Source organism: Phoxinus phoxinus (assembly GCF_949152265.1).
Source record: "Phoxinus phoxinus genome assembly, chromosome: 21".
Lineage (NCBI taxonomy): Eukaryota > Metazoa > Chordata > Actinopteri > Cypriniformes > Leuciscidae > Phoxinus > Phoxinus phoxinus.
The window spans coordinates 15,353,400-15,372,440 of record NC_136896.1 but is presented as its reverse complement, the minus strand read 5'-3'; the positions used below and the strand labels follow the sequence as shown (position 1 = coordinate 15,372,440).

General features: G+C 37.0%; 1 protein-coding gene across 2 annotated transcripts in view; it reads left to right on the top strand.

The window, feature by feature from the left end:
- The window catches only part of ca10a (carbonic anhydrase Xa), a 162,437-nt gene that overhangs the window by 138,636 nt on the left and 4,760 nt on the right, over window positions 1–19,041 (top strand). For both annotated transcript variants that reach the window (XM_079595725.1, XM_079595724.1), the window contains 5 exons: window positions 3,949–4,134; window positions 9,113–9,208; window positions 12,686–12,758; window positions 17,059–17,213; window positions 18,105–18,279. In XM_079595725.1, coding sequence (XP_079451851.1) covers window positions 3,949–4,134; window positions 9,113–9,208; window positions 12,686–12,758; window positions 17,059–17,213; window positions 18,105–18,279 — 685 coding nt within the window. The remainder of the gene's footprint in view (window positions 1–3,948; window positions 4,135–9,112; window positions 9,209–12,685; window positions 12,759–17,058; window positions 17,214–18,104; window positions 18,280–19,041) is intronic.

The window sequence follows — 19,041 nt, the reverse complement described above, 5'->3', positions numbered from 1 at the left end:
CAGTGTCTGAAGAAAGGAGAAAATGTATTTAGAAATGTCAACAGAGAAAAAAATCCACTTATGACTCCACTTCTGGAGTGGAGCATTGTAGCCACTAAATATCCACTTGGTAATTAACACTCACTTGAAATTGTTCTAGATCATTAGACATGATGTTATCGTGCCTCGGAAAGCTTGTCTGGAAGCTGTCTGGTTAGGCATTGACTGACTGGGCAGAAAAGTAGCTGGCTTAGGTTTTGGACACAGCCCTGGGCTAAAAACAACAAGTTCAAAATAAAGGGCCGACATAAAGAGAAAAAAAACCTGGAATGTTTCTCTCTCACTTATTGACAGTATGTGTGTTGTTTTAACCTTTCTAGAATTTAGAAATCCAATTCATTTTATTGAATGTGTGTTTATTTCATCATTCAGAAACGTTAGTGTAAAATAGTTAGCTATTTTATAATTATTAACTTGTGTAGCTAACTTTCAGTGCAACTTTGTTACTGTAGTGACTATTTGAAACGGAGTAGGTTGTGGTTAGCTTGTTGTTTGGTTCATACTGTGATTAATGGCCTTCAAGAGGTTGGTTGGATTTTGAGTTCATCTAATAATTGGATAAAGGATTTCATTTGTGACTATGGAAGTTTATGACTGGCATAACACTGGCATCAGAACAAATGAAAATAAATAAATCATTGATTAATGAATTTTTATTCCAAACATATATACGTATAGTATACCTCTATTACCTTTGTATAAAACTATTAAATTAAAACGGATAAAAATGTTGTTAAAATTCACTGTTTATTAAAAATAAGATGCTTTAATAACTACAGTATTTTAACCAGACTTATAGTCATTGAAATATAGCTAAAACATCTTCCCTTTAATGCTGTAATTTCTACAGTGTTGCTGAAAGCCAGTTTTCTCCTGAGTGAACTGAGTGATGTATAATGTTCAATGAGGATCACTTATACTGACCGAAAAGTACAGTACATTGGAGACTGTGAAATAAATTGGTTTACATCCTTTTCATCCTGATATCAGCCTTTCAAATCCTTGCAGAATCTCATAATGCCAATCCCCTTAACAGAGCATGTGCTTCTCTAATTTCTTTATTTCATTGCCGTCTCACTGGCGCATTATAATAGTGTTCATGATATTAATTTCAAAGCATGCAATCATGATTACCTGACCAGAGAGTATTAACACCATCTAAAAACTGGCCTTTTGGCTTTAAGCTATTGGAAACGATGTTTCATAGATTCAACCCATGCTTATGTGATCTTTACATAAGCATCCTGGAATAGTATTGCTGAGCAGAGCAGTCCAGAAGGAAAGCTTTAGAGCCGTTATTGTGTAATTTGATATTTACATACATGTGCACATAGACTGGTAAGATTTTAAAAGAAGTCTCTTGTGCTCGGCAATACTGGATTTATTTGATCAAAAACACCAATAAACGTAAAATGAAAATATTACACAGGTACTGTTTTCTATTTTGATATGTCATTAATTCCTGTGTTGGTACTTCTACAGATGTCAGGTATAATGCCACATCAACTGAAGTTTAATTCAAAATGCTGTGGTGTTTTGCAGTTGTTGTCAGAGCAATGCGATGTCATTCCTAGAATTGTCGGATCAACAAATTAAAGTGCAGCAGAGCATTTACTAGCATGATTTTGAATACATTAATACAAATGATGAGGTGAAACAGCTCAATGCATTTGGGAAAATTAAAATGCCGTGATGAAACAATACACAGACTAATGTTTATGAGAATCGCAGTGCATGAAGTCGAGAAAGTCGAGTACGTGCTCCATGTGAGGATCTTTATACCCTCCGGTAACATCTGTACTGGACTTGCTATGGGAGCTGTGTAGTGTTTTTCCACTTGATATTTGAAATCATTTGGATACATTGCAAGAAGTAAATAAACCCCCACATACATCTCTTAAATAAAACATCCATACACTGTTACAAAGATGGTCAGCATAGACTGGCCATCAATAATGGACAAATGGCCAATTTTTAATCTAACTGAGGTCCATTCGGCGCTGTTGTCGGATAGTAGCAGAAACATCTCAGGTCGCCATGTACGACAGGCAGGGATTTTCTTCAGTGAAGCTGCACAATTTTTTTTTCTCTCTTTGCCATCTCTTGCTCATGAATAATCATTGAGAAATGACCTCTTCAGGGTTTTTCAAATGTCTTGCCCTTTTCTCAGACGAGTACAGCACCCAGAGGTAACTGTGCAGATCCTTTGAGTGCGGCTATACTGTCTTTACTCACCTTTTTCTCAAGGATGGTCTTTGCTCCTCCCATTCCCCCTCCCCTCCCCTCCCCTCATTTCTCTCTTCCTCCACTCTTCTTTCTACCCTACACAAATCATTGATTTTTCAGAGGTTCTATAAAATATTTACGATGTGTGGGCAGGCCTCATTCTTTGGGAATTTGGCGAGGGAAAATAATTTTGAAGGCAAAGTTGTGAAAGAAAGAAAGAAAGAAAGAAAGAAAGAAAGAAAGAAAGAAAGAAAGAAAGAAAGAAAGAAAGAAAGAAAGAAAGAAAGAAAGAAAGAAAGAAAGAAAGAAAGAAAGAAAGAAAAGGGAAGATAAGAGCCATGGAAGCCTTTCTTGCATTGTGTTTGGAATTTCAATGGCTCACTTTGGAACAACTCCTGAATATAAATAAATAAGCAGATACGCTGATAAGGATTGCGGTTCGTGGTTGTTGTATCTCCATGCTCTCTTCTTAAAGCCTCAGATCTAATCGATTCCAAGAAGATTCTCACTCTCTTCGGCTCTAAGGACACACTTCTTTTGTTTTCATTCTTCCATCCGTCACACCAGCTTCTTTCCTTCCACTTGAGTTTTTACATGTTACAGTATCATCGAGAATGAGAATATAATTTAATTACAGACCATTATCTGTTTTTCAGTAAAAACGATTCGATGTAGAGGCGTTTCTTCAGCTATTGGCCCTGTAGACTTTTCTCTTAAAACACTTATCATGCTTTCATTAGCATTCTGGAGTGGAAATGAAGTAATGGAAATTACATTTTAAATATCTTTGCAGAATTAAATAGAAGACTCCTTTGTCTTGCACACTACAATTTGTATTGTTTTTATAAATGTTTCATTTTAACATTTGATGCATCTTAAATACACAACTAAATATTTTCACATTGTTACTACAGCTTGATTGTAAGTGACACAAAATATTAGTATGATTTAGCTTCATAAAAGGGTAAACACACTTTGCGGGAAAGATTTATGGGCAAAATTGTTGGTTGTGGTGGAAATTGAGGGATTTTTTTATTTTGATATTTTATTGTTCATAAATATTGAAACTATTTCATGATAGTTTAAAATGCGTAATAATTTGTGTTTTTATTATGTATTTTCATATTTTAAGATTGAATGTCTGGGTCTAGGACAAGGGCAATACAATCTGTATAAAAAGTTTAAAACGTTGTAATAAAAATCAACACCCGGGGTATGTATCAGAAATATCTTAGTAACGTGTCCACATGGGTGTTCTGGTATGGCTCTAGCCACCCCTAAAATTTGATTAGCAAACTCAGGTTCTCCCCAAATTATCCCATCTCCCAAATCAGAGGCTGTGTCTTCAGGCCTAAACCAGATACAGTCTTTTTGGTTTAATTAGAGTGGAAAGCATGTTGTTATTTTTTCTAAAGCCAACAAATAGCAGTTAATGTGCAGCTGGTTGCCATCTGGCTTTAACTTGGCACCCTTTCTAGCTCATTTAGCACATAACCTTTTCTAAGACCAGCGCATTATAAATCAGAGAAGCCACCCTTGAATGAGTCTGTGCCCCACGTGTAGCCTCAGTAAAAAATCTGGACATGCCATTTGTCTTTTCTTTTCATTTATTTGATAAGTAGGTCTTGGTTTAATTCTTTGGCGATATTTTTTTAAACCATATCTGGGTTTTTTTCTCTAAAGGTGGGAGGGACGATGTACAACACTGGTCGCCATGTATCTCTCAGATTGGACAAAGAGCACCTGGTGAACATCTCGGGTGGACCAATGACGTACAGCCATCGTCTGGAGGAGATCAGGTTGCACTTTGGCAGTGAGGACGGACAGGGCTCTGAGCATCTCCTCAACGGCCAGGCTTTCTCTGGGGAGGTAAGCTTCTGAATCCTGTGTCTTACGTCATGAGTGGGATACAGATCATCTGTAAAACGCCAGTAGCTGCTAGTATTTGGCAGTCGATTGATCTTTTAAGGTCACAATCTAAGAGCAACGTGTAAAGACAGCAGGCCTCTTAGGTCAACAGCGGGTGTACGCTGAAAGCAAAACTCTATGGCGTAGGTTTTTATGCATCGACAAATAGTTACAGAGTGCCTCAGAGCACGCATTTCATGAAATGTTTAACATGGTTTGCATCACATTATGATACAGTAATGTTTGCACCCTGCTGAACAATATATCTTAACATACTGAAAAACACATCAATACTTTTGACAGAATTAGTCCTAACTGTATTGCTGGTGACGCACTGTTCTCATTCTCCAATACTAGTAGTCTCCCACTAACAGAGCCATAACAACGGAAAAAAGCATCTCAATTACGCTCGCTGTGTATATTTAACATGCACTGCACTGCGGCCTCCATCATTTGATAAAGTCACCAGTCAGTGAAGTCCTGACATTTCCCTTTGAGGGTAATAAGACCAACGATTTGTGTGGCAACAAACTAAGAGTGAGCTTGACAGGCAAATCCTCAGTAATTAATGATTATAATTTCTTTCCCTCCCCTCCGCGGTAGCTAGCTGATAATCCAACAATAATAAAACAAAGTGTCAACAGTCAATCAGAGCAAAGTGAAGCGTGACCCGAGCACCAAGGCCAGCTCTGTCTTTCACTTGTGTGTCCAAACCATTACTTCTAATGATAGACAACAGTAGCCAAATCTACATTAATTTCTGCTGTAATTATTTCAGAAATACGAATTTACCTCGCATCTGATCCCACATTCTCATTAGTCTACTTCTTTGACACACCGCCCGTTTTATTTAGCAGAACAACTCAAAATCTGTGTGGCAAAGCCGCAGGACGAACTAGACAGTGCGTAGTTGTGTAGTGAATGCACAACGGTTCTGTAGCTTTGGAAGTTTAGTTGGCAGAGAAAATAAAAACGTTTTGTGTGTAAGTTTGTGCCATGCACAAGCACATTCTTTTTTTAAATATCCATTATAATAAAACAAGGCCTACAGTACTCAGAAGAGTATTTTAATATCTCTGTTGTGCTCCGGTTGTCAGACAGTCATTACTTGCATTAGTTAAAGTGTGATTTTTACATAAACCTATACACATTTTACTAGATGGCCTTTTCCCAAACTATATCCTACGTGGACGACTGAATCAATGCAGAACTTTAAATGATCTGGAATAGCGATAGTAAAGGCATTATTATGATCTCGCTTCAGTTCATAATTCCAAAACACTGCCCAATTCACCTTTGGCTAAGCCCCGCCCCCCTTAGTTACTGTTGCTACGTCCGTCAACTTCATCTGGGCTCTGGTTTGGTATCAACATGGCTTATGCTGTGACAGCTCTTCCTGCTGAAATTTTATCAAACTTTTATAAAGCTGCAAATAAAGTGTCCGATAGAAGCAAAAGCTGCAGTGTGCGTTCGAAGGCTATATTCAAGACATACGGGTGAAACGCAAGCAACAACAAGACATCCAAATAGAGGCAAAAGCATAACGGTCACAGTCAAAAAATTAATCACCGCATATCCTACTAATCGAGACGGAGGCTGGGACTAACAATATCAAGGAGGAACACGGTTCATGCAAAGCTGGGTAACGTTGGGTCTTTATTCACTTCTATAATCGTTATTACAAAGTAAACGGACTACGCGAGTATAAAGTTGTATAAAAAATGTTTTCCCATTAATCAAAAGTCTATTTTTTCTGTTTCTTAAACAAAACGAGGAAAAAAACTCTCATTTCTCTTATTTCTTTTTAAGTAGAAAATCAAATGCACCAGAAGGTACACTGACCCTGTTTTTTGCCACAATTCAAATTGAAATGAAATTTAACAAGCATTCTCAATGTGCAGCTAGGTTTGTTGTTGTTGTGTACAAAAATACCAGGTGACTAAAAATTCTCAAGAAAATGACATGTTTATGAAAGAAGCCTTTGGGAACACTCTTCTTCGTGCTCAGGAATAGCGGTTTAAAAAAAACCTGTCTGAGATTGTAAATTAAACCAAATGAGCCCGTGCCTGTTCTTGAAGAGAGAATGGAGAGGAAGAATCTTACAACTTAAAATGACAAACACATTCCCAAGCAGTGACTGTTTTGCATTCAAATGCAGCCAAGATTTTAAGCTTTATTTGGATGTCTGTCTCTGTAACATTCAACACGTCTGCCTTCCTCTTCTCTCATTTGTTCTATAGTAATAAAAGATTATGTTTGACTGATGCTCTCAGCACCCACAAGGAAGTTGCTTCTCTGCAGATGCATTGTAACACCTTTGAGTTAATACATGGCTCATTCTCCCAGATCCGATGTGGCCAGTCTTACTCACAAGCTGAAAATGAAACACCAGTGATGAAATGAGTGTTAAAATATTCAAGGTGTTTCTCAGAAACTTCACCTAAAAAAACCCTGCATAGGTCGTTTCCTTCCATTATTTCCCTTTGGAAAAAAAAAAACAACAACTTGTTTTGTACTGCATTTTAGATACTCTTAGTAGCATGCAAACAACTGGAAAGCTTTCCACAAAGATTTAATATTTGTCTGTGTCCGCTTCAGTGACTCTCAATAAACCATGTAATCATTCTGGGGGAATACATGTGTTCAGCATTTTAGCCGTCATTTCTAGATGAAAGACAAAAGTGGGTATTTTGAAAAATGCCTTCGTGTTTTTGTGTCGATACAATGGAAGCCAATGAAGTCCAGTATGGTTTTTGGACCCCACTTACTTTCAGGTTAGTAAATGATGAGAACATTTACATTTTTGGGTGAATTTCCCAAATACATCACAATTGCATAAAATAAGATTATGCAGTAATACATTTTATTATCACATAGTATGATATTCTAGGCTGAATCCTGGCATAATCTACATGTAATAAGACATGCATGTAAAGCTATGCAGATATACTGCTCTTTCTCGATTAAAGTCTCGGATGTTTTTAAAGTATGCAGATATACAAGCAGAACAATGTAATGCATAAACATTAAATAGACTGTTTCTTTGAGCTAATAAATAAACACCATATTTGGTGGTTTGCAGAACTGTCTAATAGCCCACACTTCTGTTTTAGATCCCATTCTCACCCTTCCATTAATTTCTAATTATCAATGGTAGCAAAATAACAAATTACTATCACTGTTCAGTGCTTAGATGCCACCGTATATTTGCTCATTAAAATCCCATTTTCATATGTCCTAAATATAGCAAAGTGCCGCATAAAAATTGGAAACCATCAAACTTCCACCAAAACTAATTTCTCTTTATTGCATAACAGCCCTCTCGGTCCCATCCTACTAAAAGCCATGCTAAAACACTGCAGTGATACCCGTAAAGTTAGCTGAGCTCCAGTCGGTCGGGTTTCAGCGGCTACATGCTCCTTCACAGGACATCTTAATGTAGTTAAATAAGGATTGTTCTCCCTACTCCCAGGCTTTCCGTTTATTTGCTTTGAGCGCATCCACTATTGGATGGCGGTTCCAGACGACTGCTTTTCATTTGCCCTGTTAGCGCTGTCCACCCCTCTTTTTGCTATCGACTTGCTGTCTTCATATTTCGCCCATGGTAGGCCTAAGCCAGCTATCAGACAATAAAGAGCTTGTCAGGGGGCCCACCAGAGGCATAAGCTGTCTCCCATCGAAGCAGAGACACCTCTCCTCTCTCGCTCCGACAGATCCGTCTGTGTGCAAAGACGCAATGAACATTTCCTGCTAATGTTCAACACCTCTCCGCCATCTGCAGATTTCACAGAACCAAGGGATGCAGTGAGATGAGCACCTCAGCTTTTCACACGTATAATGTGACTTCTTAGAAAGGCTATAATGTCAGCTGACTGTGTTTAAAAGTTTGGCGTTCAACCGCTTCAGACTAGCCTTTAAACTCTCTCTGGTTAAAGAGTTTAGGGAGAAACTGGCTTCCCTCCCCCCCCCCTAAAAAATCTAATCAAATTAACATTCATTCTGTAATCGCGTTCCTCCACACTTGATTAAGTTTATAGACGATCTGTCACTCCCTGGCTCCCCCTTTTGCATATTTCATAATTACTATCAGCCACAGTTTTTAATTTATTTCTTTAAAAAACACACAGCAGGCTAAACAGGGCTTGGTAAAGAATTGATCACTTCTGACTAAAAAAGGATGTACGAAGCTGTTCCCAGAAACGGTCCTCAAACTGTTTACAGTGTTCTGTGGTTAAATAAGAACTTGGAGACCCTTTTTTTTCCCATTAGAAAACGTTATTTTACAATAATTGTTCTCTGCTCAAGGTAATCTCTACATTTGTTGGCTCTGCTACCTTTCTGTGGTGTTCACGGAGAAGAAAATGTGTCCTCTTCACCAATCTAAACTCCCTAAGTTTTAAAGCTCTTTCACAGGGACAGTGTGCGTTCAAGCGATTCACCGGTGGAAGATTAGCCGTGCTTCACAATGAATTAGAATTTAAATTTGACAGACATGTTCAAACAAAGACCGAAGCAGCTGTTTACCTGTGATTGTGATTCAGAGCCATCTGTAGTCAAAAACTTTTGGACTCTCAGCTCAAACAAACTGTCACATATTTATTGGAGGTGTAAATCGGTTGTACGATTAAATCCGCACTATGAAAACTGGATTTTCAGTAATTACCATACAAAGTATTATCAATCAGTAATTATTTCTAATTATGCTTTCATATTTCATAAAATCCATGAGAAAGTTGGACTAAACACCTGATGACACTAAGTTGGCATGGACACAATTGTTTATTTATTTTTTGGGGAGAAAAATAGCAAAGACTTGCTATGTATTGATGCTGGGACACATTTGTCCTTCATAGTGAGCAAGCAGAGAAGTAGGGAGGCATTTCTTTCAATGAAAGTCAAAACCTTATAATTTCCCATTTTGTCTTGTTTTATTATACAGGTGCAGCTTATACATTACAACCATGAACTGTACACAAACTACACAGAAGCTGCTAAGAGTCCGAATGGCTTGGTGATAGTGTCTATATTTATGAAGGTGAGTAATGACCATACATTTAACACTCAAAGTGAAAGCACAGAATTCCAGTATTTTAAACTTGAATATTTTCATTGCATAATCTCCATACTACTTGGAACACACAGACTGACATGTTTGTTCATCAGTACCTTTTTCCAGCAAAAAAAAGATAAATCCAAATCACTATTTGCTATTAAACACAATTTATTCTGTTTTAAGGATGCTTATAATAATAATAATATATACAATTGTTTTAACTTTATTTCGTTTTTTTTTACACATTTTTGAAAGAGGTCTCCCACAGGCTGCATTTATTTGATCAAAGATATGGTAAAAACATTAATATTATGAAATATTACTACAATTTATAATAACTGCTTTTTATTTTATTTGAAAATGTAATTTATTCCTATGATCAAAGCTGAATTTTCAGCATCATTCTCCAGTCTTCAGTGTCACATGATCCTTCAGAAATCATTCTAATTTTCTTTATCTTAAAAATGTGTCAGAACATTTGTGCTGCTTAATATTTTTGTGGAAACCGTGATGCTTTTTTTTAAAGATTTTTTGAGGTAGAAAGTTCAAAATAACAGCATGTATTTCTCAATTTGTTGCTCAATTTGAGTCAGCACATTCATTTAATTGATGGATGGATGGGTGGTTGGAGAAATGGATAGGGGAAGAGAGTCAATTAGCCATGCAATTAGAAGACAACAGGCAAACTAAGTGTGCATCTCCCAGTCATTCTGGAAGGACAAGGTTATGAAATAACTTTCCCCTGCTCTATTAGAGGACTGTGGGGAGACCATTATCTAATGTTTTCCCTCAGGAAAAGAATTCAAGCCAAGATAATTAACCCATCCAGTGTCACTCTCAGGCTTAGTCTGCTCTGCCCTGGACGTGATCCGGGTCCACTCACCTCTATGCTCACTGACTCACTCTATAGGAATAGCCTACTACACAGTCTCCGCATCAAATACCAATGTGGGCATTCTCCATATACTAATCAGAATCAGAAGATATCTGTGCATTAATTATATTTTAGTGATATTTTATATGAGTATATACAATTAGTGTTGGCATCACTCATATGCCAAAACTGAACATACAAAAAAATATAGATCAAATATAGATATGACACATTTGACTAGGATTAAGAATGAATTGAGAACACATTCATCTCTATCTATTGAAGAACACAGCTGACATTGTTGTCAAAATAACCATATTTTTGCATATCAAACATGTTTGTTTTGCTGGTGTTAGTAGCTAATAACACATAGCTATGTTAAATGAGGGAAATTTTTTGAAATCCTCAAATACGTTGTTCACAATTTGGATGACGATTGCTGATGGTGTAAAAGATACAGCAGTGAAACTATTAAAGAAGAACATTTTTCTCATTCTGTCAGGACGTAATATACTTTTAACGAGATTTCATTCAAAGATGTATTACTTGCCTTAATTTTTATGAATATTTTTTGGAAATGAAATGTTTGTTTTACGAATTTGTATTATCCGTCATATTAAATTGTTAGAGTTTAAATGTTTGTGGTAATATACTATAGCATTTCTAAATGTATTGTTACTGATACATTTTTTTTGGTATATGAATCATATCTTCATAGCAAACACTTTAGTTTTGTTTAAGTGATTATTAGCAATTGTTAAAAATAATACTAAATTGTATACATTACCAACTATGGTATTTTGGCAGAAAATATGGTTACTATAGTATTTTTGGTAAGGATATATCTCTAGATTTGACTCCTAATACAAGAGCTGTTGAATGCAGTTCAGATACACTATACTGGGGTCATTGTCCTCCGCTTTCAGTGATATGACTGAGAACATTGAGACTTCACTCCTATTTTCTCTGTGACACAAGTCATTCCCAAAGCCATTTTCTGAGGTACCCCATGCTGTGTTCCCTGTTATGTCGTCACACCTCAGGAGGGACTCACATATGAGTCTTAATAGTTTGAAGCAAAGAATCCCAAGAAAATACACCATCATTTGGAGGGACAGACACAAAATGGAGGAGGCTGAGGAGAGGCCAGCCATGTTGCTTGTGGTATAAACAGCTATTTGTATGGATTGTGAAGTTGGTAGCAAATGCAGTATTCTTAGCATTGCAAAAACATTAATCGTGAGGGATAGCAAAAGCTTTTTTTTTTCTTCCTCCAGACGCTGTGTAGGCAACCCTAATTATTTCTCGGAAGAGATAATGGCTAGCAGCAGCCCCAGGTTATATCACAGAAGTCTAAAAATGATGCGACAAAGACTTTTAAACCTCAATCTTCGCTGTTCACTCAATGAGGAGGTCAAAAGAGAAGCAATTTGTGTTGTAGTCACGAGGCACATTTCTTGTAATCATTCAGATTGAAAGCATTTCAAATTAGCAACTGAAGTGGAGTCAAAGAAAAGCATGTTTCTCATTGGCTCAGTTAATGCTCTTAGTTTTTCATTTTTTTTGAAGAACTCTTCCGTAGTTTGTTGTGGAAATTATCAATATTCAATAACCTGGATGAAGGAGACGAAGTCGTTTCTCAAATGATTAAACAAAGTATTTTATTTCTTGCAAGAAATAGGCGTTCAACATACAGACAGTGTCTAAGTATGAGAAGGCCCATGGCATTCTCACGCAGAGAGCATCTGACATGAGAAGGCGAAGGCTAGTCCCTTTCGCCAAGGTTATATACCCTAACACACCCTGTGTAAAAATCCTTTGTTACCTTAAATGGAGATGTCTTAGCTCATTATCTCATGTCCAACCCAAATTCTAACTGGTCTGAGCAACGTCATGTCTGCCCAAAAACCCCCTCTCTCAGCCCCTGCTTTTTCACACCTATTGCCTATCTTTAGTTCGATCAAAGCTGCGCACATATTTTCACACTTGGAGTACAAAAAGTCACTTGCTACTTAGTTCTTCTTAGAACATATTGTTCCTGCAAGCCTATTCCAACTCATGCATGTCTGGTTACATTTTTATTATTGTGCTTTAGCTTATATGATTATATTCCTTTAAATGCTTATGAGTAAATGAAAGTTCAACGTTAATACAAGTTGTACCCATACAAAAGCAAAAGAAACACATCTAAATGTAAAATTTCCATAACAAGTTTTATTGCAAACACGTCAGTTTGTCATAAGTGATTCTATCAGGTGTCATTTAATTACAGAACACCGTTGGGTTCATCCTGATGCATTTGAATGTAGTAAAAACTGTTTCAGCACCCTAATGGATCGAGTAAATTTCAAGAGACGTGATGCACTTCAGACACTTCAGTCTTCTACATTATAAACTGAACGACTGGAAGATTGACTTCCCCTGAGATCTTTGTTTAGAAATAATAGTCATGTTGTCTGCACTTTGGAAATAAAGTTGTCACTAACAATGTTTCTCTTCACTTTCCCCCTCTCCTGTCTATCACTCTGTCCTTCTCCTCTGTTTTCACTGTTCTGCCCTTCCTCTTGACATTTGTTCCATTTCAGATATCAGAGACTTCAAATTCATTTCTGAATCGGATGTTGAACAGAGACACCATTACAAGAATAACATATAAGAGTAAGTGGGAAAACGTATTTTGTTGACCATTCGACACTAAATCTGATTTGTTTTTCAAATGCGATCGATGGTACTGACATTTTGCAAGTGATGAAATCAGATTTGTTTGTTCAGGCAGTGTAGTCAATATCAGGTGTATCTTTATCAGTTGCTGGAGTTATGATGTACTGTAAGCATCACCATGAGATCTGAGAGTAGATGTCAGTGGGGAAAACCTGGAGATTTTGCTGAATCATGAGACGCATGAGACAATGAACGACAAAGGCATGTTACGCATTCATGCATAGATGCTGACTCATTTGCTATTCACTAGTGAATATTACATAGGAAAGAACAAGTTCGTTTTAATGTATTCAGCCACAATTTTGTGCACAGATGCTACATTTATGTCACATCCATACTTGAAAATTAGATCTGACCATTCAGACTAATACCAATTATAATCTAGAAAAGATTTTAAACCACTCACACACTACCAATCAAAAGTTGAGTCGATGTTTTTGAAAGAAGCCTCTTATGCTCACCAGACTGTATTTGATCAGAAATACAGAAAACAGTAATATTATGAAATATTAATGCTATTTAAAATAACTTTCTATTTTAGTGTTTTTTTTAAAGTTGTATTTATTTATTCCTTTGATGGCAAAGCTGAATTTTCAGTATCATTACTCCAGTCTTTAGTGTCACATGATCCTTTAGATTTACTGCTCAAGAAACATTTATTATTGGTATGAAAAAAGCTTAATATTTTTTTTGGAAACCAAAACAAAGTTGAAAAAAAAACATTGTTTTAAAGATTTCTCTTTCAAATAAATGCCAAGTCTTTACTCTGTTACTTTCGATCAATTTAATGCATCCTTGCTGAATAAAAGTATTAATTTAAAAAACATTTGCCACAAAAAAAAAGTACCTTTTGCTGTCCGTCTGAACAAATTTTGTTTATTATAAACATCCAATTATATAAACTTGTGAAGTTTACTTAAATATGTTTTTTCTAATAAATTAAAAGTACATATACGTCATATGTAATGCACGCAAACACAGCAGTTGAGCTCCTGTAATCTAGAAAACACTCACCTCTGTAAACGGAGAGAAACTCCTTTGATAGGCTGTTTTGTGATTTGATTGTGTTGTGGACAAACAAATAGCTTGTACCTGGAAATTTAGTCATGAGATTCTTTGCCTATTGTTCTAGAAATTGTGATGCATGCTAAAACCTCATGCAAATTATTGATTGACAGCAGCAGTTTAAAGCCACAAGACAAATGTATTCAGCCTCGAAAACTCAGACCACTTTCTAGTTTGGGAATAATTTCATGGCCGACGCTGACATGCAGTGTAGTGGAAATGTTCCGTGGCATTATCCTTTAACTCACTAGAGGGACTTTTGAAAAAAGGCCTTCATAATTGAATTAATAGAGGTGGGGAAAGAGCGGATGAATAGATAAAATGTTCTGACCCCTGGTGGCCGGTGCGTGTCTCCCAGGCCGCAGCGGCGCATGAACTCAGGGAGGACTCGACAGCACTGCCGGGGGGAGGGCAGAGGAGCGTGGGCTTTGACAGCTGTCAGAGCTCCCCACTCTGCCTCCCGCTCCGTTCCCCGTTGAAGCTTTGGAAACGCACTACTACCAGCCCTCGCTGTGGAGCTAGCACATGTATTTTTCAAACGTATCCCCCTCCTCCACAGCCAAAAGGAATTATTTATGCCACCAAAGCTATCAAAGTTCTGTGCAATGACGCTAGCGGAATTGCAAACATGTAGGGAGATAAGAGATAGAGTGCTAATCAATGGGATGGAGGGAGAATAACGAATGATTTCCTCTGGCTGACGTGAGTCGGAACCTATTACTTGTCTGTTGTCAGTGGAAGGTGGGTTCAATATTGCTGTTCCTCATAAATTCAGTGCCGCATTATCTCATGTCGGCCCACTATTGTGAAGTCAAAATAACATGCGCTGTCACCATTCATCCAACAATTCAAAGGCAAAGCATAAATACTAAAACGAATTGTTGACAAGCAAAGATAAAGACTTTTTGGTTTCCATTGGTGCTTTATGCTTTGCTTTTATTGTTTGGACAATTTCAAGACAATCTTTTGTTAAAGGATTAGTTCACCCAAAAATGTTAACCCTCATGTTGTTCCAACCCCGTAAGACACAAATAAGATTTTTTTTATTAAATCTGAGAGCTGTCTCACTCCTCCATAGGCTTCTATTGTAATTGAAACCAGTGTTGGGCAAGCTACTTGGAAAATGTAGTGAGCTAAGCTAGCAGTTACTCTACATTAAATTCAGCTTCACTACACTGAAGCTCCTCCCTGGGAAAAGTAGCAAGCTAAGCTACAGTAATATGGCAAAAGTAGCTTACTACTTTTAAGCTATTTTTTTTTTTAATTCATTTTTATCATTTTTAAACATAATGTCAGTCAAACAGATAGGCAGGCATACTTTATCAGTTTAATTGTTTATTCACAAACTGTTCCAAACCAATTAAAAATAATAATAATAATAACTATATAAAACTATAACAAAACCAGGTGTTGAGAGTGTGTGGATCTTTCCATTAAGCAAATTTCTCACGGGTCAGCCCAAGGATTGAGATTGGTACGTGATGTCCACGTCCGGAGCAGAATGTGGTGGTAATGCACCTAAAAGCTGGTTGTAGGCCCCTATGATTTTTTTTATAATTTTTTTTCACATTCTACATTATTTTATTTTTATTCCTGTATTCTGTTTTTTTCCGTTTGAATATTTTTGGACTCCCATTTTAATGGTTAAATAAAATTTTACTAATCAAAATGCATGTCTAATTAATTGAAACCATGAAACTTATACAATTTAACAATCATCTATTAAAATATTAAAATAAATAAGATTTAGGGCACTATGAATTTTTTAAAAATAATTTTCCAAATTTTCTTTTCTTTTTGTTTTTCTTTTCTTGATTCCATTTTAATGGTTTAATTTAATTGTAATAACCAATGATTTAAGCAAAACTTTCTTCAAAGGTTAAACCATGCTTTTATTTTGACGGGTTGCCGTGTAGACCTTTGAGTCTCTTCTCTGTGTTTGTTTATGATTTGTCGAGTTTTCTCAAATAAAGCTAAAATGCTGCTGAGGTGACTCTCAGAGCGGATAAAGTTCATGCATGAATGTCCTCATATAGGCTGAAAACATCGCGAGCGTCATGCATGCCTCAGTGAGTGTTTGAGTGTGTGATAAATGAAACCGCACGTTCAATCTGGATTCCGTGATTCTGTCCGTGTTTTCCGCATCGCGGGAATGAAATATGGTCCTTGCCAACCGCCGTAAAAAACATGAAGAAGTCATCGTCACTTACTGATTCAGGATCAGTGATACTTAGCAGTTGTATTTCCGATATGAGCTTGAACTTTAGAAATGCTTGGGGAAATGTAGCTTGTGTGTAGTGCTGGACGCTACCGCACTACTTGATCAAAAAAAGAGCTTCGCTACTGAAAAGCTATTTGATCCAGAAAACAGCGACGCTACCACCACGCTGCGACGCTACTGCCCAACACTGATTGAAACTCGCCGGCCCACAAAATTAAAAACATCGTTAAAATCGTCCAAGTGACTAGTGATAAACTTAACCTTAAGTTTATCAAGCGACGAGAATACTTTTTGTGCACAAAAGAAAACAAAAGTAACGACTTATTCCACTATTAATTTTCTTCTGTGTGGGCCTCTGAGTGAGTTCCCCTAGTGTAACAGCGCAGCGCTTCTGGGTTGTATGTCAGAACGTAGGCTCACTATTATACAACAGAAGCCTATGGAGGAGTGAGACAGCTCTCAGATTTAATCAATATCTTAATTTGTGTTCTAAAGATGAATGAAAGTGTTACGGGGTTGGAACAACATGAAGGTGAGAAATTACTGATAGAATTTTCATGTTTGGGTGAACTAACCCTTTAATATATTGCATTTTAGGTTTGGATGAAGACTTGGCTGGAAAGTGCACCATTTATATTATTAAAATTACAAATTCATGTTTATGAATTGGCTCTCTAGATTAATTTTAATCGATAAGAAACAATACTGATTGGCTTCATCTCATCACTGTCTCCTCTCCACCAGTAAGCTGGTGTGTGGTGGGCGTTCTGGCGCAATATGGCTGCCGTCGCATCATCCAGGTGGATGCTGCACATTGGTGGTGGTTGAGGAGATCCCCCCCCCCCCTTCTATGTAAAGCGCTTTGAGGTCTCTGAAAAAGCGCTATATAAATGTAACAAATTATTATTATTATAATACTTTACCATGCGTTCCTTCTTTGTGTGTGAGTAGATGATGCATACCTTCTCTCGGGGCTAAACATCGAGGAGGTCTATCCAGAGACGGCAAGTTTTATCACTTACGAAGGGTCTATGACAATCCCACCGTGCTATGAGACTGCAACATGGATACTGATGAACAAGCCGATTTACGTCACAAAGATGCAGGTAAATCAACATACACTGTTAAAAACAAAACAAAAAAGAGACATTAAAATAGTGTTTGATAAACTTGAAGTAAACTGAATTTATTTTGCTGCCATACTGTAACCATTACCTATTTAGATCAAGGCATTCTAAGAAGTCATATGAAGTATTTCAGTTTTAATCCGTTCCGTTCTATGCAAATAGTTCCCAGTATTTTTGTGGTTGTTCAATGTCTAATCTAACTAATATCTAATGTTTTCCATGAGAAATCAGTGTTTTCAAACTTAGCTTAAAACGCCACACAGACCTTAAGACTTGGAACACAACAAAAGTAACTACCTGATCATTTTAAGTAAAGGAACAAACTCATCTTGACATCACAAAACAACAACAGTGTAAATAAAACTGGCAAACAGTCACACAATGCAACATTAATTATTCATGTACAAATGGATGCTGGGAAGAGGGCGAATGAGACCTAACAAGAAAACCATTTTTCACTGTAAAGCTTATTTAAATAAAAAAAGCATTAATTCATGTCATTCATGGCTCTGCTTTATAGTCTTCTTGACTTAAAAAAAAAAGAAGCAGATTATTATAATAGAAAAGCTGCAACAAGATGCATTAGCGGAGTTACTAAAAGTCTTCAGAACTTCAGAATAGCAAGTAAACAAAAATAAAATTCAGCTAATGCCATGCTTCCTTAAAGGCAGAATGTGTCACTTTTGACACTGCAGATACACTGTTTTGATGATATGTAATATAATCTGTTCTGGAATGACACTCTCACGTAGCTCCCTAGTTGCTTTTTGATGCGGGTCTGTTGGGATTGGATTGACTGTGTGATAATTGCGTGACATGTCATCAGTGAGTCGAAATAAAACGTCTGCTCCGTCTGTGTCATCCTTACAGATGCACTCCATGCGACTGCTAAGTCAGAACCAGCCCTCGCAGATATTCCTCAGCATGAGTGACAACGTGCGCCCAGTACAGCCTCTGAATAACCGCTGTATCCGCACCAACATCAACTTCAGCATGCAGGGCAAGGACTGCCCCAACAACAGGGCACAGAAGCTGCAGTACCGAGGTCAGTGTCTCTGTGATCTCTCAAACCACTTTGAATTAGAGACTAAACTAAAAGCGTTTCTACAAGTTTCATCACTTCTCCAAAACAAAGCAGACTCCAAAGCAGAGTAACATTGTTGGTCATAATGAACAAGTTCACTAAAGTTATAAGGTAAAAGTTACAGTTTAGGTTCCAGGTCACTAAATGAAGTCACTTATTTTTGATGCACCTTTTCAATATTCTCCTCAGTTTTTACCTCACTTTAAACACACTTTAAACATTTGTGACATTTTGAAGTGTTCAGTAAAGGCAGTAGCTATGCTTGTTTATTCAAAAGATATAATTGCAACACCATTACAGTGTTCATTTTGTTGACGAATAATTTGTGTCATTTTCCCTGATGAAAATGAGACTATAATTAACTAAATATATTTTTTTTTTGAATGACAAGGTCCATTGACTTTTCGTTTAAAAAAAATGTTACAATTTGGGAAGAGATCCAGTCAGAACTGAAGTACCCTGCATAGTAGATGAGCACATTTGAATGGTAACAGCCTTATCAACCCACCAGGACATAAGTTGGCATACAGTTGTCTTGCTCCATGTCTCATAAAACATTAAAAAATGTAAACGTCTGGGAGAAAGAGAAGAGCAGACATTTGGATAAAACTGAAAAAGTGTGACGAGGCGAAAGCCCAATTCAATCCGGTTTTCTGAAAGCCGCCTCTCAGATGTCAACATTCAAGTAATTGTTCTCTCTTTCACGTCTTTCTGTGCTTGAAT